Raw genomic sequence first — 26,444 nt, forward strand, 5'->3', positions numbered from 1 at the left:
TATATATATATATTTTTTCCCAATCAGAAATAACATCACTGAATGTTAATGTGTTTGTTCAACACTGTATCCACTCTGAAGGTCAGCAACGAGATGATGGGTGGGATTATTCTCACCTGTAACACCACAGCCCCCAGCATACCCCTACTATTCTCCAGGACACACTGGGAGCAATCATTGTTTACACAATACAAATTCATACAGCAGTGGGGAATCTGAATCGACAATTGTTGCATTTCATGATAAGAGTTGCAAACGATTTTGTGGTGCACTACAACACAGGCATCCCACACACCCAAGGCCATCCCGCCCCTGTCTTCACCCATCCTTACAGAGGGCATGCACTTCTCTAATGGAAGTACCTATGTTCTGTTTATACTTTTACCAGTAGATGGAGCTGCCATATTAAGGTGTTGCATGTATTTTTTTTTTTTTTATATATTTATTTCTTTTGCAGTTTCATGCTTTCCAGACCATAGAGAAAGCACCAGTACAGGAGATGGAGAACATTAAGAAGAGGTTTATGATCTCTTTGGCCAGCAGAATGAAATGAATGTGGCAGCTTTGTGCATATCTGTGCCTCTCAGCGGGAAACCTGCCTTGGCAAGAACACTAGGACTTTACCCTGTGCTATGATATCTGATGTATCCCTCATCAGGTAAGATTACACTTCATTTTCTGCTTCTTGCTTATAACACATGGTCTGCAGCTCATGACAATCCTTACAGATAATCATTATTATTATCATTGCTAATGACCTGATATTTTTAGCTTTCTACACCCGAATCTGCCCTGTATCTCCATAGTATCTGTTGCAAGTTAAAGGGACGGATCTGAAACGTTTTTCTATCCCCCACCCGTTACTTACTGCTTATAATAATCTTGCATTCAGCATATAATTATGTCTACTTCCTTATCTTCGCCCATGAGGTAGGATAGGGCGAACTATATCTGCTTACTGTCTGCTCTCCCCGTGCAACACGCTAATCGCAGATCAAGATCAAATCTGCTATTGAAAGCCACCGCTTATTAGATACTGCTGCTATTTTCCTGGAAAAAAAAAAAGCAAAAACATATCCTTTAGGCCTCGGTGATTTTATTTCCTTTACTCGGATCAGAGAGGCCTTTCTTCTATGGCAAAATACACTATATTTCATCTTCTATAGATTGCTATAGATACGCCTGACATCCGCCTTCAAATAAGTTTTCAAAATATTAGGATTCATAGAAGAAAAAAAAAATGTAACTTCATTTTTTGTCTATTTTCAGGGGGTTTAGATTTAGTGTTCTGATTAGATCACAATTAAAAATGGTTGCTGAAAGAGTTAACGCGATGTTGTTATTTCTTTTTCTTCTTTTTTTTTTTTATTTATTATTTCACTTTATTTATTTATTTATTTATTTATTCTTCTATCTGGGCGTTGTTCTAGGTTCTAATTGTATTCTGGACAATTCCAGCTCTTTGTTCTGTGATCCTTGCAGAAAGGTTAATTGTAAATGAATCATGCAAAATAATGGTAATGTATGCAGATTGCGGGGCGTCCTTTTAAATCAGATAAAGCTTTAGTGATTAAATGGAACCTTATCACGAGGGGAAGTCGGTCTGGATATTTTACGTTTTCTTTTTTTTTCCCTTGGTGAGTGTGGGTGTGGCAGGGCTAACCTTCCTCTAAAGGCTAAATTGCCAATCTGTAAAGAGCAAGATGAAATAATACTGTACAAGGGCTGCCAAGAGGATTTCAGAGAGTAAACGTCGCCTATGTTTGTTTAACATTCTAACATTTATCATTCTATTTTATATCGGATCGTATAAGGGAATATGCTTTTCTTCTGTACTTTTTTTTTGTATAGTTTTGCTATACATTGTTTACAGAATAATGGGTTAAAAGCGACAACATATGAAGTAAATTCAATAATATTTTTAAGTTCCTTAATCCTTAAATACATCATAATGGCTTAAAAGCGACAACATATAAAGTAAATTCAATAATATTTTTAAGTTCCTTAATCCTTAAATATATCATGTTTTTTATATGTAAACAGAGTGTAACATTGTGGTTAGTTACAGAAGAATAACTATATTAACTTTGTTGAAAAAAAAATTAAAAAATAAACTTTTTGCAACTCATCCGTGAATTAATTTGTAGAACATTGTTTACTTTTGTTTAAAACACAATCTCATAAAGTTATGACACTTTAAAAAAAAAAAAAAAAAGACAAAAAATAATAATAATATATACACCGTATTTTTCACCCTATAAGACGCTCCCGCATATAAGACGCACCCAATTTTAAATGAGGAAAATCTAGAATACAATGTAAAGTATAGGTCACAGTGATCTTCAACCAGCGGACCTCCAGATGTTGCAAAACTACAACTCCCAGCATGCCCGGACAGCCGTTGGCTGTCCGGGCATGCCGGGAGTTGTAGTTTTGCAACATCTGGAGGTCTGCAGGTTGAAGACCACTGGTATTGGAGGTTATACTCACATGTCCCCGGCGCTCCGGACCCGTCACCGTTGCCCTGGATGTCGCCCTCCATCGCTGTCGCCGCGTCCCCGGGGTGTCCCCGTCGCTCCGGAACGTCTCTGCTGCCCGGTATCCTCGCTCTCCGTCGCCGCCATCACGTCGCTACGCACGCCGCTCCTATTGGATGCCGGGACGGCGTGCGCGACGACGTGATGACGAAGAAGGAGAGTGCCGGCCATGCAGGGGATCCCGGCACAGAGCGGACACCGAGGAGGCAGGTAAGGTCCCTCCTGGTGTCCTGTAAGCTGTTCGAGACGCCGCGGTGAAATCGCGGCGTCTCGAACAGCCCGACTGAACAGCCGGGTTAGTGTCACTTTCCCTTCAGACGCGGCGGTCAGCTTTGATCGCCGCGTCTGAAGGGTTAATGCAGGGCATCACCGCGATCGGGGATGTCCTGTATTAGCCGCGGGTCCCGGCCGTTGATGGCCGCAGGGACCGCCGCGATAGGTGTGTATTTGCCGTATAAGACGCACCAACTTTCCCCCCCCAGTTTTGGGGAAGAAAAAGTGCGTCTTATACGGCGAAAAATACGGTACATATTTAAACAGAATTCAGAATTTTTCAAATCTAAAAAAATAGTTACTTTGGATTTTTCATATAAATAGTAAACATAGGACATTTTATTTACTTTATATAGTGTTTCCCAACCAGTGTTGCCTGAGCTGTTGCAAAAGTACAACTTCCAGCACGTCCGAGCATGCTGGGAGTTGTAGTTTTTCAATAGATGAGGGCACCTTGGTTGGGAAACACAGACTTAATAACGTAGTAATAAATATATTTTTAACTCTGTAAAAGATTATTTTTTCATAAACAGCAAATTAAAAATGTTGGGTTTTAAATTTGAAAGCCTGGAAAGTTCTGTTCAGTTAAGGCCTCGTTCACATGGAGGAATTTTGGAGCGGAATTTGGCAGAAAACTTCCACTAGGAAATTCAGTTGCAGCAGAGTCCCATTGTTTTCAATGGGATTCTACTGCATAGTGCACATGGTGGAAGTGAAATTTCTGATTCCTGCCTTTGTAGAAAGAATTGACATGTGGTATTTCTAAACAGTCCCTCTGTCCACCAGAAATTTTAGGGGAGGGACATTCTGCAAAAAATCCGACATGTGAACATACCCAGACTTATTAAAAATGTCCTGCCTGTGACTCTCGGGCAGGGTTCACACTACGATTTTGCCTTTCATGACACGTGTATGTCCACAAGCAGTAAAAATTGACATATACGTGCACAGCCAGACACTGACCCCATTGACTTCAACTGCCCCAACATAGTCAGTTACTCACTACGTCAGGTCAATTCCTGAACACATATTATGGGGGGAGATTTATCAGAACCTGTCCAGAGGAAAAGTTGCCCAGTTGCCCATAGCAACCAATCAGCTCGCTTCTTTCATTTTGCAGAGGCCTTGTGAAAGAAGTGAGCTGACTGGTTGCTATGGGCAACTGGGCAATTTTCCTCTGGACAGGTTTTGATAAATCTCCCCCTAAAAAGTGTGGCATCCTGTGTATTTTTGTCAATAGTACCCATTTGGGAAATTACCCAGATGTAGTCACTAGTTGGCTTTGTTTGGGCCATATTTGCCAATGTATATGTGTCATGGAGGGAACAACTGTAATGTGAAAACATTGTGAGCTCCGGTGTCACAGGAGCAGCGGGCGTCAGGTGACCACTGCGTCAAATCCCACGCCCGTATTTAGATGCTGAACACCAGAGGCAGAATGGAGGATCAGTGTGGGAGCGGAGGCGATGGGACAGTAATAACTGACACACGCAGGGGAGATGAAGGGACAGTAATTACTGTGACACAGAGGGAAGGTGAGGGGACACCAATGACTGTAACACAGGGGAAGATGAGGGGACACTAATGACTGTGACACCTGGGGGAAGATGAGGGGACACTTAAGACTGATACACAGGTGGAGATGAGGGAACACTTATGATTGTGACTCCACAGGGGTGAGTGTTGGAGGCTAGGGATTTTCCACTATGGGGAGTCTCCACTATGTCTAATTGTACTTTTAGGTGTTTTTAATTTGTGTGTGAACAATAAAGTATTTTGTATTGTTTCATTAATTGTGGTGTGCAATATTCCATAGCTGCTAGCTTTTTATTTTGCTGTAATTACAGGGAGAGATAAGAGGACACTAATGACTGACACGGGGGGAAATAAGGGGACAGTAATGACTGTGACAGACAAAGAGAGGGGACACTAATGACTGTGTGGTGGCCCAGTAAAGGAGTTGTTACCCTGTACCCTTGCTGTCCTGTCAGGCAGCCTCCCTGCAGTGTCCCCTGGGCCCCCTTAAAGCCGTCCCGTCATGTACATATGTTTTGCCATTTGTTATGCTGTAAAGTGTGTAAAGAAGTGTTATAACTTTAAGAAATGTTCCTATGTGATCTTCAGTTATCATGTGACTTATCATGTGATTGTTACCTAGGAGGTATCAGTGACCACGTGACTTAAGGGTGACCAATGGGACCCCACCAGAGGCTCCCCCGTATAAGCCCTGGGAGGAGTCTCTTCTCTCTCTTTCTGCTAAGCTGAGGTCCAGAGCAGTCCAGTCTAGGAGTGTGTCTGGAGTCAGAGGAGCCTCAAGTCCGTCCTGCAGCCACAAGTTACAAGTAAGCTACAGCAACGGCATTGTCAGTCACAAGTCAAGTCATTTGTCAAGTCAGTGTGGCCTGCAATAAATTGTCCCGTTCTACTACAAGTCCCAGGAAGCCCTTAAGGTCTCTGAAGTCACTGGTCACCTCCGTGGGCCTGGCTGAACTCTATAGACTTTACCATCTGTCACTCAGTAAAGCTACCGTTGTCCGTAACTTGGCGTCTGAGTCATAATTGCCCCCGTGCCTAGCCCAGGATCCAGCGGTATACCTTCGGGTGCTATTGAGGATAAACCACGCCCTGGAGTCACGAATACAGGGGGTTAATGCCATCTGCCCCTAGGGTAATTCCATCTGCCCTGCATCACACCCCATACCACAACGCATGATATAATGTCACATAATGTCCCATTTACTTCTTACTCCTAATTTTTATTTACTGGCTCCTAGACTCTTAATTTGTCATACCCTGCTTATAAAGACACCCACGACGTGCTATGGGTCTATAATATGGGCCTGTAGGGATGTAAAGCGTGGCATGCTACTACACATTTTGGAAATGACCCAAACGTAATCACTAGTTGGGGTTGTCCCTAAAGATGATTTGGTTCTTTAGTTTTTTTTCCTCTCAGTGCAGAATGGATGGGGGAATAGGGTGGTAAAGGAGGGTCTTTTTAAAGATAAACATGTATCAAAACGTATCGTATAGTTTAAACCTTCAGGTATACATTTTAGAAACTCCAAAAGTACCCATACTTCCAACTTTTTTTTTAAGGTAAAACAGAAGGAATGTGTTACGTTTGTAACAACATCTAATATATATATATATATATATATATATATATATATATATATATACATATATATGCATTAGTTTATGTACCCACACAAAAAACAATGTAGTATGCAGTTAAATCTTCAGTTCGGGTGCCCATTTATGTAAACATTTGTTGCAAGAACTGGAATTGAAAGTATATTTTATTACTTAATAAGCTTCATCAATTTCAATTTGCTAATCAGGATTTGTCATGATACATTACAATAGGATTTGTTAGTGCAACAAATCCTAAAATATGGATTATACAGTATATGGGATAATCTAGCAGTCACTAAGGAGGATGCGTGTCTTAAAGGCTGTAGACACCTTTGCACCAATATCTTTTTTTTATAGTTAAGTTGTTTCCTGAATGTAAAATAAAACAACTTTCTACAAAATTTCTTATCATTTAGCTACTACTTAAATTGAGATAGGATGAATAAGACACACTTTCTGATCTTATAGTGGGCATGATTTATCAATATCTGTGTAAAGGAAGATTGATACAGTTGTCCATAGCAAACAATCAGATTACTTCTTTCATTTTTCAGATGCCTTTTTAACCTGTTAAGGACGTAGGGCATACCTGTACGCCCTACGCCCGGTCCCGGTGTTTTAAACGGGGTTACACCGGGCCGGTCCCGGCTGCTAATGATAGCCTGGACCCTGGGCTAACAGCGCTCAGCACCGATCGTTGGGTCAAGCGGTATTAACCCTTCAGACGCAGCGATCAAAGTTGACCGCCGCATCTGAAAGTGAAAGTAAACACTTCCCGGCAGCTCAGTCGGGCTGATCGGGACATCGCGATAAAATCTAGCAGAGACCCCCTTACCTTGCTCCGTCACGTCCGATCGGCGTTTCATTGCTCCAAGTGTGAGCTACAGGCTTGAGCAATCGAGCCCCTATCTCGCTCATCCATGCAAAGCTATGGCTCTGCAGGGATCAGAATAAGAGATCAGTGTGTGCAGTGTTATAGGTCCCTATGGGAGCTATAACACTGCAAAAAAAAGTGGAAAAAAAAGTTAACAAAGGTCATTTAACCCCTTCCCTAATAAAAGGGGTGTTAATAAAAATAAACATATGTGGTATCGCCACGTGCGGAAATGTCCGCACTACAAAAATATATCATTAAATAAACCGCACGGTCAATTGCGTATGCGCAAAAAAATTCCAAAGTCCAACATAGTATATTTTTGGTCACTTTTTATATAATGAAAAAATGAATAAAAAGCGATCAAAAAGTCAGATCAATACAAAAATGGTACCGATACAAACTTCAGAACACTGCGCAAAAAATGAAACTTCAGACCGGCCCGTACACGGAAAAATACAATAGTTACAGGGGTTAGAAAATGAGAATTTTTTATAAATTTTCCTGCATGTAGTTATGATTTTTATCCGACGTACGACAAAATACAACCTATATAAGTAGGCACAATGATTTTTTTTTCCGTTTCCCCGTGGATTTTTTGGTAAAATGACTAATGTCACTGCAAAGTAGAATTGGTGGCGCAAAAAATAAGCCATCATATGGAATTTTATGTGCAAAATTTAAAGCGTTAATGATTTTTAGAAGGTGATGAGGAAAAAATGAAAATGCAAAAACGGAAAAAAACTGCATCCTTAAGGGGTTAAGAATGAAAGAAACATTTTAGGCTCCTTATTCCAGCATCTCCTCACCTCTATACAAACTTTCTATATGTATTACACTTCATTCAAATAGTAGTTAGGTTCCTCTGTGCCCCAATATAAGAGTTAGGCCTCCACACTTCCTGCATATAGTAGTAAGCCCCCCTACACTGCCCCTATATAGTTGTCAGCCCCCCTACACTGCCCCTATATAGTTGTCAGCCCCCCCTACACTGCCCCTATATAGTTGTCAGCCCCCCTACACTGCCCTTATATAGTTGTCAGCCCCCCTACACTTCCCCCATTTTGTAGTCAGCTCCCCTACACTGCCCCTATATAGTAGGCAGCTCCCCTACACTGCCCCTATATAGTAGTCAGCTCCCCTACACTTCCCCTATATAGTAGGCAGCTCCCCTACACTTCCCCTATATTGTAGTCAGCTCCCCTACACTGCCCCTATATTGTAGTCAGCTCCCCTACACTGCCCCTATATAGAAGTCAGCTCCCCTACACTGCCCCTATATAGTAGTCAGCCCCCCTACACTGCCCCTATATAGTAGTCAGACCCCCCCCACACTGTCCCTATATAGTAGTCAGCCCCCCATACACTGCCCCTATATAGTAGTCAGCTCCCCTACACTGCCCCTATATAGTAGTCAACCCCCCCTACACTGCCCCTATATAGTAGTCAGCCTCCCTACACTGTCGACATATACTAGTTAGGTGCCCACACTGCCTCCATATACTAAGTTCCCCACATTGCCCCCATATAATAGTTAGGACCCCCACACTGCCTCCATATGTGGCAACATGGAAAAATATTAACACAACACTACCCTGTCACACTGCTTCCCCACAGCTTCTATGTCCTTCTGAAGCTCTGCTCCCCCACAGGTCCTTTCCTCTTCTCTTACCTTCTGTTGCAGGCAGGGTGGAGCAGAGACACTGCCTGCACCAGTGGTCCAGAGACTCTGTAGCATAGTCCAACAGTCCAACTGTGTGTGCATCTTAAAGACGCACATACAGTTAAAAACTGCACCCCCCCCCCTTTCCCTGCGAGCCCAGTCACAGTTGCGCACACCGTGACTGTGACCATTTGGCCCCTGGGCTAGCCCACCTTCTGGTTCAGCAACAATGCAGCTCCTTGCACAGGTTCCCCCCCCCCCCCCCCCCCAGCACAGCCAATAGGACCAACCAGAACTGGGTCTTCTTTCTCCAAGGGGTCCATTGCAGCAACATGGTTTGCTTTAGTAGTATTGACCCACTGGCCTTGGCTAGTTTTCCCACAATTAGAGCTTGGGAACCAGAAAAAAAATGTATGTTAAAAAGTGTAAAGACGATTGATACTATTACTATCTATTTATTTATTTATGTATTATTTTTTTAATCCAAAAACCCTTAAATGCCTTAGGCCCCTTTCAGTAATACTGTATGCATAACCTCTTCCCCAGGGCATCTCTAATGGCTCATTTTTCATTCATTGGTGCCGCCATAATTTTTATAATTCAGCTTATTGCCCGGCCCTCTTGATATATTAGCATCTGCTAAATCATTATCCATTAGAGAGATGAGGAAGAGACGGTGAGTATTTATCAATGTTTCCTTTGGTAGTTTGGATGTTTAGATGGGAAGAAGCATTTAAAAGTGATATGCATTGTTTATTGTCTATTATAACTATAACTATAGTATAATAAATATTACAAGGATTTGTTTTGCTTCCATAAGTCTAGATCAATGTTTCCCAATGAGCGTGCCTCCAGCTGTTGCTAAACTACAACTTCCAGCATGCCCGGACAGCCGAAGGCTGTCCGGGCATGCTGGGAGTTGTAGTTTAGCAACAGCTGGAGGCTCACTGGTTGGGAAACATTGGTCAATCATATTTTTATGCATTCTTTATGAATATTGTGGCCGTATTGGTGGTATTGACTACTATGCTTTGACGCAACCATTGTGGCAGCCTGTCATGATGCCTTACTCGTAATGTCGCCATGATCACATGTTGAACGCCTGCACAGATATAATGCCTTCTAATCCGTCCTGTATACGCACTGAGCCATGCAGGGGAATACAGCTGTATTAATTGAACTGCGGTCAAAATCAGGGTGTGGATACATGTATCAATTTTCTCTCTAGGGACTCAGTCTAATACGAAAAGGTATGGACGACACTAGATTACAAAATAATTTTTAGGCTGGTGCCCCACACAGCTGTTTTGTTTATTTTTTTTATTTTTATTTTATTTTTAAACTGCCACTGCAATTTTTAAAGGGGTAAAAAAATAAATTCAAATCAACTGAGGCCAGAAAGTTGAACAGATTTGTAAATGATTGCTATTAAAAATGTTTAGTCCTTCCTATACTTATCAGCTGCTGTGTGCTCAAGAGGAAGTTGTGAAGTTCTTTCCAGTCTTACCACAGTGCTCTCTGCTGACACCTCTGTCCATGTCAGGAACTGTCCAGAGCAGGAGAGGTTTGCTATGGGGATTTGCTCCTGCACTGGACAGTTCCTGACATGGACAGAGGTGTCAGCAGAGAGCACTGTGGTCAAACTGGAAAGAACTACACAACTTCCTCTGTTTCCTCCATAGTATACAGCAGCTGATAAGTACTGGAAGGATTAAGATTTTTATATGGAAGTCATTTACAAATCTGTTTAAGTTTCTGGAGCAAGTTGAATTGGAAAAAAAAAAATGTTTTCCACCAGAGTACTCCTTTAACCCCTTAACGACGCAGGACGTATATTTACGTCCTGCGCCGGCTCCCGCGATATGAAGCGGGGTCGCACTGCGACCCCGCTTCATATCGCGGGAGCCGGCGCAGGACCCCGCATCACATCGCGTCGGTCCCGGCATCTAAGGCCGGGACCCGCGGCTAATACCACACCTCGCCGATCGCGGCAATGTGCGGTATTAACCCTTTAGAAGCGGCGGTCAAAGCTGACCGCCGCTTCTAAAGTGGAAGTGAGACTATCCCGGCTAGTCAGTCGTTGCGGTGAAATCGCGGTGTCCTGAAACGGCTTGCAGGACACCGGGAGGGCCCTTACCTGCCTCCTCGGTGTCCGATCGACGAATGACTGCTCAGTGCCTGAGATCCAGGCAGGAGCAGTCAAGCGCCGATAACACTGATCACAGGCGTGTTAATACACGCCAGTGATCTGTGTAAAAGATCAGTGTGTGCAGTGTTAAAGGTCATTTAACCCCTTCCCTAATAAAAGTTTGAATCACCCCCCTTTTCCCATAAAAAAAAATAAAACAGTGTAAATAAAAAAAATAAACATATGTGGTATCGCCGCGTGCGTAAATGTCCGAACTATAAAAATATATAATTAATTAAACCGCACGGTAAATGACGTCCAATCAAAACAAAAATCATACCAATAAAAACTTCAGATCTCGGTGCAAAAAATGAGTCCTCATACCGCCCTGTACGTGGAAAAATAATAAAGTTATAGGGGTCAGAAGATGACATTTTTAAATGTATATATTTTCCTGCATGTAGTTAGGATTTTTTCCAGAAGTGCGACAAAATCAAACCTATATAAGTAGGGAATCATTTTAACCCTGTGGACCTACAGAATAATGATAAGGTGTCATTTTTACCGAAATATGCACTGCATAGAAACGGAAGTCCCCAAAAGTTACAAAATGGTGTTTTTTTTCTTCGATTTTGTCACACAATGATTTTTTTTTCCGTTTCGACGTGAATTTTTGGGCAAAATGACTAATGTCACTGCAAAGTAGAATTGGTGACGCAAAAAATAAGCCATCATATGGATTTTTAGGTGGAAAATTGAAAGGGTTATGATTTTTAAAAGGTAAGGAGGAAAAAACGAAAGTGCAAAAACTGAAAAACCCTGAGTCCTTAAGGGGTTAAGCCAAAGCCAGAAATGGTTCCATCAGGCAGGAGAAGTATATGTGATTCCACTCCGGGCATTGGCTCAAAAAAACTACAGTGGTAAATTTCCAAAAATAATTTATATGCAGTGTGTGGCACCAGCCGTAACCCCTTAGGGACGCAGCGGTTTATCATTTTTGTTTTTTCCTCCTCACCTTTTAATAGCCATAACACTTTCAATTACCCTTTTACTGACCCATATAACAGTTTGCTTCTTTGCGGCACCAATTGTACTTTGTAATGACATCAATCATTTTGCCACCAAACCTACGGTGAAAAAATATATATATTTGTGGGCCGACATTAACTTAAAAAGAAAAAAAAAACTGCCATTTTGAAACTTTTGGAGAGCTTCAATTCGTTGACAGAGCACTTTTCGGTAAAAATGACATCTTTATTCTGTAGGGCCATACAATTACAACACTTAATATAGGTTTTATTTTATTTTACTAATTTAAAAAATAATTATAACTTTTTGTGCGAATATTAGTGTGCTTAAAATTGCTCTATTCTGACCTCTATAACACTTTCATTATTTTGTATATGGAGCTGTATGGGGGCTAATTTTTTGTGACGTGATCAGTAGTTTGTAGAATTTTTGTTTTGATGAGACCTTTTGATTAATTTCTAAGTGAAGTGACCAAAAATCAGCAATGCTGGACATTGTTTTTTTTCAGATTTTTTTTACATTGATCGTGCAGTTTTAATAATATTATATTTTAATAGTTCAGACATGTACGCATGCGGCGATATCACATATGTTTATTTATGTTTACATTATTTTATTTGAAAAATTAGAAAAGGGGTCTGATATAAACTTTTAACAGTGAAGCGGCTCATTCACATTTATTAGCATTTTTTTGGACATTTTATTCACAATTTTTTAGTCCCCATACACTGAATTGCCTGCAGTGTTGGCGTGCCGATCAGACAGGAGGAAGCCTGGTAAGTGACCTCCACCAATCCTCTCAGCTGATCAGGAACCCTGCAATTCCCTGAGCCAACCAGCATTATTTCCCCCCCCCCTATTTTAGACACCACAATCAACTTCGATCACAGTGTCTAAAGGGTTAATGCCGGACATCAGCCCAAGCGTCAATGTTCAGCATTATGTGTTGGTTAGTCACTGGCATAATAAATATCTTGATGGGGCTGGCAGGGATGTTAGTTGGTGCATGTACAAGGTACATTCTTAAATGAGCACTGTCACCAACTTTATTTTTTGTTATGTTGTAGTACTTATGTACTACAACATATCTCTAATATACTTTTATTTTATTTTTTTCATTAAAAAGGTTTAATTTACATTTAAAAACCGGCCACTGAAAAAGGACAGATTTTGGAGTGGCAATCAGTCCTTTTTCAGTTAGGCTGCGCTCGCTCCCTGCCTGTCAATCAGACAGGCGGGAGCGAGCGCATTGGCTCCCCGGCCACTGGCTGGGAGGCCACTCCTCCCCCACATCGCCGCCGCCTCGTTGCCGCCGCTGTCCCTGCACGCCCGCTGCCGGACTCTGCAGTAACTGCAAGTGTCATAAGGGAACGGGGTAGGCGGGGCGGGGGGGGGGGGGGTTAGGAGGGAACGGGCTAGTGTGGTAGCGGGGGGGGGGGGGGGCTAGCAAAAAAAAATAAAAAATAGGATGGTGGGAGCTACCCTTTAAGCACTTTATTTTTATAGTCACCATTGTATAAACTAAACTCATATTCACTTAAAAAATAAAACAACAGCTCAATTCTATCCTAGGTTTTTATAGGATGGAAGAGATCAGGTTACATGTTGTCTATACAAGTTTATGGAGAGAGGAGGGTGAGGAGGAAGTTGAGAGGGGAAGTGAGTTCAGCAAGCAGGAGTTAACGCAGACAACAAAAACATGAGGGACCTAAGGGCCAAAATGAAAATATAACATTGATTGACTATTAAATATAAACTGTTTGTCAGAATAATGCTGAATTAAAAATACTAACTCACTAGCATACAAATCAAATATGATGAGTACTGTATTGTCCCTCTCCAGGCAGTTATATAGACTGTGTTAGCAATATAGTTAGGTATGGTATTAATAAATAAAAATCACACAACAGGGAATGGATTTTTAATTTACCTTTATTCAGACTCATAATTCATATTAAACGGCAAAAGATAACTTTTAAAATTCTTTACAACTGATAATGCCAGGTCATTTCAACCTTGTGTTTTTGCTGACATATCGATGAGACCTTTTAGGTGTTAGGGTCATTTTAGTTGTGCAGGAGCAAATAAACACAGAAATACTGCAAAGAGACTACAAAGAGCTATATCTAGTTATTGGGCTTGATTTACAGCTTAGACTGTGCACTACTGCTCTATAATGCCCTCCATGCTCCTGCTGCATTTTAGGGTGTCTATGGAAACCATAGACCTTAGATTCCATTCACTAGCATAGAAAAAAACGAACATTGGTGATGAAGTGTCCAGGGCTGAAATCCTGATGAAAAGTGCAAACACAAGTTACATAATGGCCAGTGATAGTTCTACTATTCAGGTATATTCCGTAAATGGCAGCTTATACAGAAAAATTACTAGTGTTGCTCGCGAATATTCGTAATTCGAATTTTATTTGCGAATATCGCATATTCGCGAATATTCGCGAATGTAGCACTATATATATTCGCAATTACGAATACTCGGTTTTTTTTTTGCGCACAGTACACATCACAGTGATCATCCCTCTCTGCTTCCTAATACTACTGTGTGAGACTAGCATACGAATTTTCGCATATGCGAAAATGTGCATATGAAAATTTTGTCATATGCAAATTGTTGCATATGCTAATTTTCACATGTGCGAATTTTCGTTTATGGGAATTTTCGCATATGCGAATTTTGCGTATGTGCGAAAATTAACGCGAATATTACGAATATGCGAATTTAGCGAATATATGACGAATATTCGTCCATATATTCGCGAAATATCGCAAATTCGAATATGGCCTATGCCGCTCAACACTAAAAATTACCTAAAACAACAAGTATGCTTTAAAGCAGTGGTCTCCAACCCACGGACCTCCAGATGTTGCAAAACTACAACTTCCAGCATGCCCGGACAGCCAACGGCTGTCCGGGCATGCTGGGAGTTGTAGTTTTGCAACATCTGGAGGTCCGCAGGTCGAAGACCTCTGCTTTAAAGCATTAGACAGCTGGCCTCATTGCTAGTAACATATGTAATTTTCCCAACCAGATTTACATTTTTCTTAGACCCTATATTTGATCTGGTACCTTGCTGTTGTAATCTGAATGTTGACCCTCGGATTATCCACAGCATGGCACGCCCAACTCTTCTACATCCGCATTACCAAAGCCCGGATTGTTTGACTATCCTCCTGACCACCAGAATTGCACCAGGTACCCTTCCATATGACCATAGCTAATCCCTTACTATATGGTTTATCCATGGAGCAAGTATGTTTGTTAGTAGATTAAGTACAGACCATCATACAAATGGTGAATTAACTGTCTGAACACCTCACAAAATATTAGTTGCTACTGTCTTATTCCTGAAGTAAAAATTACCCTTCCTGATTGATTCTTGGCTTATTCAAGGAATGCTGGGTTCCACAAATGTTGCCATCTGTACTTTAAAGGGGTATTCCAGGAAAAAACTTTATATATATATATGTATGTGTATATATATATATATATATATATATATATATATCTATATATATATATATATATATATATATATATATCTATATATATATATATATATCTATATATATATATATATATATATATATATATATATATATAATCAACTGGCTCCAGAAAGTTAAACAGATTTGTAAATTATGAAGAAAGCAGGTAGATGCCAGCGATTAAGAAACTTCACCTTTATTAGATCCACGTTAAAATCATCGACATGGAGAGACTTCAATAAGACAAACGATTAAAATTCCAGGAATCAGCGCCAAGCATGACGCGTTTCAGGTCATGTGACCTTTCATCAGATGCATTATGAATCTATTGTGCATCTGATGAAAGGTCACATGACCTGAAACGCGTCATGCTTGGCGCTGATTCCTGGAATTTTAATCGTTTGTCTTATTGAAGTCTCTCCATGTCGATGATTTTAACGTGGATCTAATAAAGGTGAAGTTTCTTAATCGCTGGCATCTACCTGCTTTCTTCATATCCTTGGAGGACTATTTTGCCGTGCGGTGGCCGGGTGAGCTGACTATCTTCCATTTTGCAGATTTGTAAATTACTTCTATTAAAACAAATCTTAATCCTTTCAGTACTTATGAGCTGCTGAAGTTGAGTTGTTCTTTTCTGTCTAAGTGCTCTCTGATGACACGTGTCTCGGGAGCTGTCCAGAGTAGTAGCAAATCCCCATAGCAAACCTCTTCTACTCTGTGCAGTTCCTGAGACAAGCAGAGATGTCAGCAGAGAGCACTGTTTCCAGACAGATAAGAACAACTCAACTTCAGTAGCTGATAATTATTGGAAGGATTAAGATTTTTTAATAGAAGTAATTTACATATTTGTTTACCTTTCTGGAGCCAGTTGATCTAAAAAAAAAAAAGTTTTTCCCTGGAATACCCCTTTAAACTTTGTCCTTGCTCCACTTGGACTGTGATGCTGTGATCCCCCTGATGGTTATATCAATTGAGGACCTTATCACTGCCACAAGATTCTCAAGAACTCCTGATGCTTTTGTCCAGCTTTGGCCAATTGTACAGTGACCTGGATAGATTGTCCATAGCCGAGAGAATCCATACACTGTGTCAAAGGAATCTTTAAATTGAAGATTTATTGTACCGTAGGTGCCTGCTGGATGACTCTCAGTGGAATGATAGGTGAAGACCATTACAGTTATACATACTGTAATACATAGGTAATAAGGTTTAAAAAGACAAACTCATCAAGTTCAACCTATAACCCGACTGTGTTAATCAAGACAAAGAAAAAGAACAAAAAACATGTGTCTGATGCCAATTGCCTCATAACAGTGGAAAAAATCCATCCTGATTCCAAAATAGCGATCAGAATAAATCCAACATTTCTTACAATTGTATGAATATGGTCGAATGCATTGATATTTGATAATTCCCTGGCGATTTTAACACAATGTACTGCAGTTTCCATGGTCCTTGAATGGATTATGTGAGTAATACGGGGACAGCCCACCATCTGGGAGAGTGGGTGCAAAATTGCTTACTTGCAGTGGTCCATTACAACTTTATTTTTCCGGCATTACATTTCCACTGGAGGAAAAAAAAAAAATGCTTTAGCGGCTTATGTGATGTTCAGAACACAGCTGCACACATTGCTGTCCTCAGGGAATTGCTCGGGTTAAGACTGTCTGAGAAATATCAGAGGAGCTCGCCTGTAGAACTGGTGTCTGTCACTGCTGTGCATTTTCATCCTAATGCACCTGGCTACTCTTCGGAGTATTCGCACGAGGCCCAGGGGTGTATGTTAATATGCGCACTTGTATTTACGTGTGGATTCGTATGCTCAGGCTTCGTAGATTAGAACGAGAGAGGAAAAAAAATATGGAAGGGCCTTGGCAATCATTTGTTATAAACACTCGGCATATATTTAATATTAGTCTGCAGGAAGGCTAGAAGACCGCAGGCTTGTGGAGCACGAGGATATTTATATCTTATCTATATATAGGAAGAGATATTCTGTATTTCGGTACCACATTAAAAGTTATTGCTTATCCTACGTAGATAATCTTTGCTGTGTATATATCTGTATTTAAATTGGCTGATATAATGTATTGGGTTCTGCTGGGAATGGGTTGCATTCGGAGCCTGGATAAGCAGTGGGCGGTGTAGGCAGCTGCCTAGGGCACCATAGAAAGGGGAGGCATACTTAATGGATTTAAGAAAAAAACAAACAAGTTACTCCACTAAATTGTTTTGTGCAGCGGAGTCATGGTGTCAAAGCTGCTGCTAATACTGCAGGTTGATACAAACTTGGTTTTGTTGAGGGGTAACCAACAGAGTAGACCAGTGTTTCCCAACCAGTGTGGCTTCAGCTGTTGCAAAATTACATCTCCCAGCATGCTCAGACAGCCCGGACACATAGGTTGACACAGCTGTTATGTGTAACGCCCCAAAAGCTGTAGACCTTGCATTTACTACTTTGACTTGGGGCCAAACATGGAAGCCTAAGTATTCCCCAGGTTTTCACCCTGTGTCCTCCTCCAGGGTGTGGAAGCTGGATGGGGTCCCTTTAAAAAGTGGGGATGCCGAGCCTCAGCCCCCTCACTGATCAAATATCGATGGCTTGTTCTTAGGTCCCCATTATTCTTATCTTGGACCCCCCCCCACCCCCCGTTAAATGGGTCACCTTCATTTGCACCTAAATACCTTAAATAACCAAAGAAATTAAAATATTTGAGCAAAAATACGGTCTTTTTATTGCACTTAGTCTGCTGTTTCCTTGGAGTAAATGTATGAGGTTACACACATGTAAAATTCATTTGTTATCCATTAACGTGGATAAAACCAAAGAGCTGTCAACTCCAATGAGACGGAAGGTTGTGGATCGGCACAAATTAGAAAATGGCTATATATCAAATAGTAGTGAGATGGAATTACCAGAATCAGGGCGGTAATAGAAAAATAGGTTTATCTATGAAGGTCAGCTGAATGCTGGGGCAGCTTCACCTAGTAATGCGAGACTTCTAGGTCCAACAAGTATTAGAGATATACAAGTACCCCATTTTTGTTACAATTTTTAGTTGCTCACTTATTGTATTACATGTTATGCATTGTGACATATGATGTAAAACTAAAACGTAGATTATGAGAACATTTTTAGTAATGTTTCAAGTTTTTAAGTCATGTTCTACTAGATTTATTTTTAGAACAATAGCTTAGCAAAAGAAAGAAAACAAAGTGACGTGTGACTTATTGATGTGTTTTTGCTCAGAAACTGCATCATGTTCTCAGGATGCGGATTGACTCCATTGTATGGGGCTAATTGGCACCCAAAATGGCTACCAAATCTGAGGCAGAGAATGTAAGAATAAAGGGCATGAATATAAGGATTCTGCTGAGATTTTTTTTTCATACAGAATAATCTGCAGTGTGAACACGCCTTAAAGGGGTATTCCAGGAAAAAACTTTTTTTTATATATTAACTGGTTCCAGAAAGTTAAACAGATTTGTAAATGACTTCTATTAAACGGGAAACGCCCAGTTTAGAAGCAAATTCCCATAGAAAACCTCTTCTAATCTGGGCGGTTCCCGAGACACGTGTCATCAGAGATTACTTAGACAGAAAAGAACAACCTAAACTTCAGAAGCTCATAAGTACTGAAAGGATTAAGATTTTTTAATAGAAGTAATTTACAAATCTGTTTAACTTTCTGGAGCCAGTTGATATACCGTATTTATCGGCGTATAACACGCACTTTTTAGGCTAAAATTTTTAGCCTAAAGTCTGTGTGCGTGTTATTACGCCGATACACCCCCAGGAAAGGCAGGGGGAGAGAGGCCGTCACTGCCCGCTTCTCTCCCCCTGCCTTTCCTGGGGTCTAGAGCGCTGCTGTCGGCCCTTCTCACCCCCTGGCTATCGGCGCCGCTGCCCGTTCTGTCCCCCTGACTATCGGTGCCGGCACCGATAGCCAGGGGGAGAGAAGCGGCGCCGACAGCCAGGGGGAGAGAAGGGGCAGCGGCACCCATTGCCGTCGCCGCTGCCCCGTTGCCTCCCCCCATCCCCGGTGGCATAATTACCTGAGTCGGGTCCGCGCTGCTCCAGGCCTCCGTCGTGCGTCCCCGGCGTCGTTGCTATGCGCTGAACGGCGCGGCGCATGACGTCAGTGCGCCGCGCCGTGCATAGCAACGACACTGGGGACGCACGACGGAGGCCTGGAGCAGCGCGGACCCGACTCAGGTAATTATGCCACCGGGGATGGGGGGAGGCAGCGGGGCAGCGGCGCCGGCAATGGGTGCCGCTGCCCCTTCTCTCCCCCTGGCTGTCGGCGCCGCTTCTCTCCCCCTGGCTATCGGCGCCGGCACCGATAGTCAGGAGGACAGAACGGGCAGCAGCGCCGATAACCAGGGGGTGAAAAGGGCCGACAGCAGCGCTCTAGACCCCACGAAAGGCAGGGGGAGAGAAGCGGGCAGCGACGGCCTCTCTCCCCCTGCCTTTCCTGGGGGTATATCGGGGTATACATGCACACACACGCACCCTCATTTTACCATGGATATTTGGGTAAAAAACTTTTTTTACCCAAATATCCTTGGTAAAATGAGGGTGCGTGTTATAGGCCGGTGCGTGGTATACCCCGATAAATACGGTATATATATATATATATATATATATATATATATATATATATATATATAAAAAAAGGTTTTTCCTGGATAACCCCTTTAAGGCTCTGTTGACACAACATACGCACAAAGCAAAGGAGAGGGTTAAGAAGCAGGCAACTAGAATACAGTACATTGGTTTAGTTATTTAAATGGATACTCCAGTGGGAATTTTTTTTTTTTTTTAAATCAACTGGTGCCAGAAACCTAAACCGATTTGTAAATTACTTTATTTAAAAATCTTAATCCTTCCAGTACTTATCAGCGGCTGTATACTACAGAGGAAATTATTTTCTTTTTGGATTTCTTTTCATCTGACCACAGTGCCCTCTGCTGACACCTCTGTTCATGTCAGGAACTGTCCAGAGCAGGATAGGTTTGCTGTGGGGATTTGCTCCTACTCTGGACAGCTCCTGACATAGACATAGTTGTCAGCAGAGAGCACTGTGGTCAGACAGAAAGGAAATTCAAAAAGAAAATAACTTCCTGTGGCGCATACAGCAGTGGATAAGTACTGGAATGGTTAATATTGTTAAATAGAAGTTATTTACAAATCTGGCACCAGTTGATTTAAAAAATAAAATGAAAAAATCCACCGGAGTACACCTTTAATTGTATGTACCCTTTTGAGATGTGGGGTTGTTAGAGAGATATGCTAGTAGAGGTTTTTGGTTGAAACCTATGAGCCAAGAGTCCCATTGATCACTGGAATGAAGTGCTATGCAGGTCAACCAAGCAGATGCCCCTTTGTCTTACTTCCTCACAGATTCCAATGGTGGAAGCTAATGATCCATTATGGTCAAACTGATTTCAACTGAAGCTACATCATTTTTACTACAAAAAAGGGAAATTTCCGATGAAGAATGGTGCTACCCAGATTGGTGTACCTCTTCATTCTACTGAAAAGAGGTGGGCTTGGCGTATGTATCCCAGCAAAGAAACCTTTGACAGAACATGTTACAATATGCATATAGCCTTGAACTAAGCCTAAACCTTGAAGTCTCATGGAAAAAATTTAGATTCGGGGGGGGGGGGGGGGGGGTTGGTCGGAGCACTGGGCCCCCCACGATCGCCAGTATGGAGCACTGGCCTTCCCAGGAGTGGCACGTCACGACCCCTGCCTGAAGCATGGGCTGCCATGCCCCCTCCATATATCTCTATGGGAGAGTCGAATGGAGGGGGTGTGGCAGCCCCCGCTTCGGGTGGTGGTCATGACGTGCCATTCCAGGGGAGAGCCTGTGCTCCATACAGGAGCTCTCAGATCCCCCGTGATATAAAAGTTAAAAGTTTTTAAGAAATAAGTTTTATTTCATAAGATATCTACTTTAATGTTGCTTAAAAGAAACCTCCAAAGTCACTGTGTAATGCCTACATTAGCCTATTGTGGTCCTTCTAAGAGGTAGGCAATGTGTAAACTACAGCATTTCTTTAATGCATTAGGGAAATTGATCCTTGGATGCCTTTCTTGGAAGAATAAACATCAATCTTTAGTTATCAGTATTAGACCTCATTGCTGTAAAGAGCGATGACAGGATGTTAATATGATTACCTTTGAGGATACAGAACAGATTATTTTTCCTAGTCCTAAGAACCGGTTGATATACTGTAGATCACACAGAATTTCCATTCGTCTTTTTTCTAGATTAACACATAGAGAAATGGACATCTGTCTTTAGTAAACTTGCAATAATACTAGGTTACATTTATAATCCTAGATATAACTGATTACATATACTGAACATTTCATGATTTATGTCTCAGGGTTTATGTCTGATTTACTATCTGATAGTATGATGGACATCCTTTGGGCTTCATATGCAGAGCGGTTTATTATGGCATAGACTCCACTAGGTGTTGAAATTGTTCTGGGCGTTAAAAAGCTTTACACATTTGGCGAGGACTAGATGGAGGTCCTGATATACCCCAAACAGGCCGTTTTACCTTGTACCATAGAGGCTCTAAAGAATTCACATCTGGGGACTGTGATGGGTCGAGAAGCAAGGATAACTCACTATCATCCTGGGGTCAGTCAATGATTATAAGATGGTGCACGTTACAGGGTTAACAGCTAAGAACTCGAAGGTGTGCTAAGAAAGCATTACCTACCGTATTTTTCATATAAGACGCTCCGGCATATAAGACGCACCTCATTTTATAGGAGAAAAATCTAGAAAATAAAGATTCTGAACCAAATACAATGTAAAGTATAGGACAGTGATCTTCAACCTGCGGACCTTCAGATGTTGCAAAACTACAACTCCGAGCCAACAGCTGTCCGGGCATGCTCGGAGTTGTAGTTTTGCAACATCTGGAGGTCTACAGGTTGAAGATCACTGGTATAGGAGGTAGTACTCACGTGCCCCCGCCGCTCCGGTCCCGTCAACGCTCGTCACCGCTGCCCTGGATGTCGCCCTCCATCGCTGTCGCCGGGTCCCCAGGGTGTCCCCGTCGCTCCGGAACGTCTCTGCTGCCCGTTATCCTCGCTCTCTGTCGCCGCCATGAAGTCGCTACACACGCCGCTCCTATTGGATGACAGGACGGTGTGCGCAACGACGTGATGACGACGAAGGAGAGCGCCGGCCATGCAGGGGATCCCGGCACGGAGCAGACACCGAGGAGGCAAGTAAGGTCCCTCCCGGTGTCCTGTAAGCTGTTCGGGACGCCGCAATTTCACCGCGGCGGTCCCGAACAGCCCGACTGAACAGCCGGGTTAGTGTTATTTTCGCTTCAGACGCGGCGGTCAGCTTTGATTGCCGCGTCTGAAGGGTTAATACAGGGCCTGTATTAGCCGCGGGTCCCAGCCGTTGATGGCCGCAGGGACCACCGCGAGTTTTGGGGAAGAAAAAGTGCGTCTTATACGGCGAAAAATACGGTACATCATTACGCCTTCTCTACCAGTGTGACAGGAAGGGTTAATTGTTTGACCACTGTGTCAAATTCTGACCTTTCCATCACCATGATCTGGATCCATGATCAGACAATATAGTCACTGCTCAGTGATCAAGCTTTTGTTTTGTTTTTTCTCACTTTTCTGTTTTTCTTACACAACAATGGCACTGGAGCTGGTCATCTGATGTTATAGCCCGTCTGCGCTAAGAACGATGAATCGAACGTGTTATCTGGGCATTTCTTGACATCATTATCTGATCTCTTTAAATTCTCATCATTAGCGATTTCTTTTGTCCTTAGGATTCCCTTTTTACTCGATCACCCTGTAGTGACCACAGGGAGAATGGTAGTAGTAGCGCTGGATGGAAGTATGGCTACTCCTATTAATGCCTATGGTATCAAGGTAGCTTAAAGGCCTCTCTTGACCCTTAAAGAGGTACTCCGGTGGAAAACATTTTTTTAAATGAACTGGTGCCAGAAAGATAAACAGATTTGTAAATTATTTTTATTTAAAAATCTTAAGCCTTCCAGTATTTATAAGCTGGTGTATGCTACAGTACTTATCAGCTGCATTATGCTACAGTACATATCAGTTGCTGTATGCTACTGTTTGACCACAGTGCTCTCTGCTGCCATGTCATGTCAGGAACTGTCCAAAGCATAAGCAAATCCCCATAGCAAACCTCTTCTGCTCTGGACAGTTCCTGACATGGACAGAGGTGTCAGCAGAGAGCACTGTGGTCAGAAAGAAAATAAATTTTAAAAGAAAGTAACTCTCTCTGTAGTATACAGCAGCTGATAAGTACTGGAAGGATTAAGATTTTTAAATAATAATAATAATAATAATAATAATAAAAAAATCTGTTTAACTTTCTGGCACCAGTTCATTTAAAAAAAAATGTTTTCCACCGGAGTACCCCTTGAATACCTTCCTGTGGTCTTTTTGGCAACGTTTGTCTGCAATTGGTAGAATAGTTAAGGACCTCAGGGAACTCTATAGTGGAACTGTCTGATCATAGTGCCCATGATGTTAGGTGCAGATCAATCAAACCAGGCACAAGTGTGAACACCAATAGAGTATACAGTCTCCTACAGCACAGGGTAAGAACATGTTTACATAGTTTAGGCTTCAGTGAATGAGACATTGGGGCATTCCCCATAGTAGCTTTACTAAGTCTTTAGGAACAATTGGAGCACATTGAGCTGTTGCTTTAGAGATATGATCATGTGGCACTGGCTCCAGCTAGAGGCTCACTGAGTATAGTCCAGTGGAAGCAGAAGAGTCCTTGTTATAACTTCTCTCTTCTGACTGAAGATAGTTTTCCCTCTCTGATCAGGAATACAGGGTAAGGGCTCGTTCACACGAGCAGATTTTCTTTCAAACTCGCAGCATGTTTCCCACTGAGAGTTTGAAAGGGGGCAGACTCTCCGTGGCAAATTTCGGCAGCAGATGCTCCGCTGAGGAAAATCCGCTGCAGACCCTATTGAAGTCAATGGCTTCTTCGCGGAGAGCCCATTCATTTTCAATCTCGCAGCAGAAAACTTCCTGGGAGATTGACATTCCCTGGTCTAACTAGGTTAGACTGGTTTTGGCTTTTTGCGGAGAGAGTATTTTTCTAGAAGCTTCTAGCAGCCTGTAGGCGATGTAAAGGCCATGTGACCGCCTAATACACTATTAAACCAGCGTAATCCATGGATGTGTTGGGTCTTCCAGAACCGGAGCTGGTTTTATATAGTGGGGGGACCTCCTTTTATTGAGCTATATGATGAATCGACAAACTTGCAAGGATGTTCCCGCAGCTCTTCAAACAGTGTTACATACACTCCATGGGGGACATTTATCATTAGCTTTACATCACTTTGATGTGTATATTTCCCTGCAAATTTTGCGCAATCGCATTTTTTGCGCAATTTGTTTTTGCGCAATTTTCTGTAGAACATCTTTCAAAGTTGTCTGCTGTTTGGTGCACTGTACACCGGGGGACATGTATCAATATTGGTGTAGGTAGATGTTTTTTGTAGATCATTTTGGTTGGCCTAAATTTGGTGCAATTGCACCAAATTTACCATACTTGTGCAAGCCAAATGATAAATTTAGTGCAAAGTTCTAAATCTCCACAGTGGTGTGTCCTGGACACAGGGATTTTGTTCTATTGCTTTGAGGCTCTGATTTTTTTGTCCAACAGGAAAAACGGCAGAAAAACTGCCAGCTTTTTCCTGCGTTTTAGCAGTTTTTCTTGCATTTTTGCTGGTGTTTGGAAACATTGATTTTTGTACCCTATGGTGATTTTTTTCACTGCCTTCATGGTACCACTCCATGGGTCAGATGCAGGGGCCCGGCAGGAGGTGAGGAGTGATGTATAGAATACATATACAGGATTCAGAACATCAGTACTTACCTCCGTCAGCTGTATAGTATACTATACAGGAGCCCAGCAAGGAAAGAGTTAACCCACACTGCTGATGACCAGTTCTGGGTTAAGTCTTTGTGCACTATCCTATATATACAGCTGTCTATAGATGACTCTATACACAGGATACAGTAGGCAGACATCAACAATTGGAGGCTCCCTGTTTAGGAACACACTGCAGTATGGGCGCACTCCACAGGGAAAAGTGCCAAAAATGTACTAACCATTTTTTTTCCCTTTCTTCTCATTTCAGATACGTGAATGCGGAGGATTACCTCAGATTCAGTGGACTGCGACGATGACCAGCTTTTTAAAATATCAATAAAAGGGTTAACGAGGGCTGTGGGGGAGTGTTTTTTTAAATAATTTTTTTAATGTATTGTGTTTTTTATAATTGAATTTTCAGGCTTAGTTGTGGAAGCCGTCTTGTAGACAGAATCCATTACTAAGCCGGGCTTAGCATTGGCCCCAAAAACAGCTAGCACTAATCCTCAATTATTACCCCGGTACCCACCACCACAGGGGGGCCAGGAAGAGCCGGTACCAACAGGCCCGAAGTGTCAAAAATGGCGCTCCTGGGTCTAGACGATGTTATTTAAGCTGGGGAGGGCTGGCGTTATTTAGGCTGGGGAGGGCCAGTAACAATGGTCCTCGCCCACCCTGGTAACGACAAGCTGTTGCTGCTTGGTTGATATCTGGCTAATACTAAAAATATGGGGAACCACACACATTTGTTTATTTATTTAATAAAAAAAATAAAAATAAAACGCATAGGGTTCCTCCTATTTTCAGTATCAGCTAGATACCAACCAAGCAGCAACAGCCTGACATTACCAGGGTGGGCGAGTTCCAATGTTACTGGCCCTCCCCGGGCTAAATAACACCAGCCTGTTACTGCCTAGGCCAAGGAGCGCCATATTTGATGCTCCGGGCCTTTTGATACCGGCTCTTCCCGGCTCACCCCTGGGATGGTGGGAACCGGGGTAATAATTGGGGGTTAGTGCTAGCTGTTTTTAGGGTTAACGCTTAGCCTCGGCTTAGTAATGGATTCCGTCAATAAGACGGCTTCCACTACTAAGCCTGAAAATTCAATTATAAAAAACACGACACATTGAAAAAAAAATGTATTTAAAAAAAAAAAAACACTCCCCCACATCCCTCGTTAACCCATTTATTGACATTAACAATGCTGGTCATCGTCGCAGTCCACCGAATATGACATAGTCCTCCACATTCACATATCTGAAATGAGAAGGAAAGAAAAACAATAGGTTATTAAATTTTTTGCGCTCTCCCCTGAGGAGAGTACACATAAAGCAGTGTGTTAAGGGAGCCTCCAATTGTTGCTAAAGTACAAATCC

General features: G+C 42.1%; 1 protein-coding gene across 3 annotated transcripts in view; it reads left to right on the plus strand.

Moving 5' to 3' along the window:
* Positions 1-469: 469 nt before the first annotated feature.
* Positions 470-26,444, plus strand: part of LOC130284490 (sodium channel protein type 2 subunit alpha-like) — a 232,654-nt gene continuing 206,679 nt past the window's right edge. For all 3 annotated transcript variants that reach the window (XM_056534885.1, XM_056534888.1, XM_056534889.1), the window contains exon 1: positions 470-658. Coding sequence is in view for 1 of the 3 variants with exons in the window: in XM_056534889.1 (XP_056390864.1) it covers positions 633-658 (26 nt within the window). In the remaining 2 variants the exon portion in view is untranslated. The remainder of the gene's footprint in view (positions 659-26,444) is intronic.

The sequence above is a fragment of the Hyla sarda genome, chromosome 8 (genome assembly GCF_029499605.1).
Source record: "Hyla sarda isolate aHylSar1 chromosome 8, aHylSar1.hap1, whole genome shotgun sequence".
In the NCBI taxonomy this organism is placed as follows: Eukaryota; Metazoa; Chordata; class Amphibia; order Anura; family Hylidae; genus Hyla; species Hyla sarda.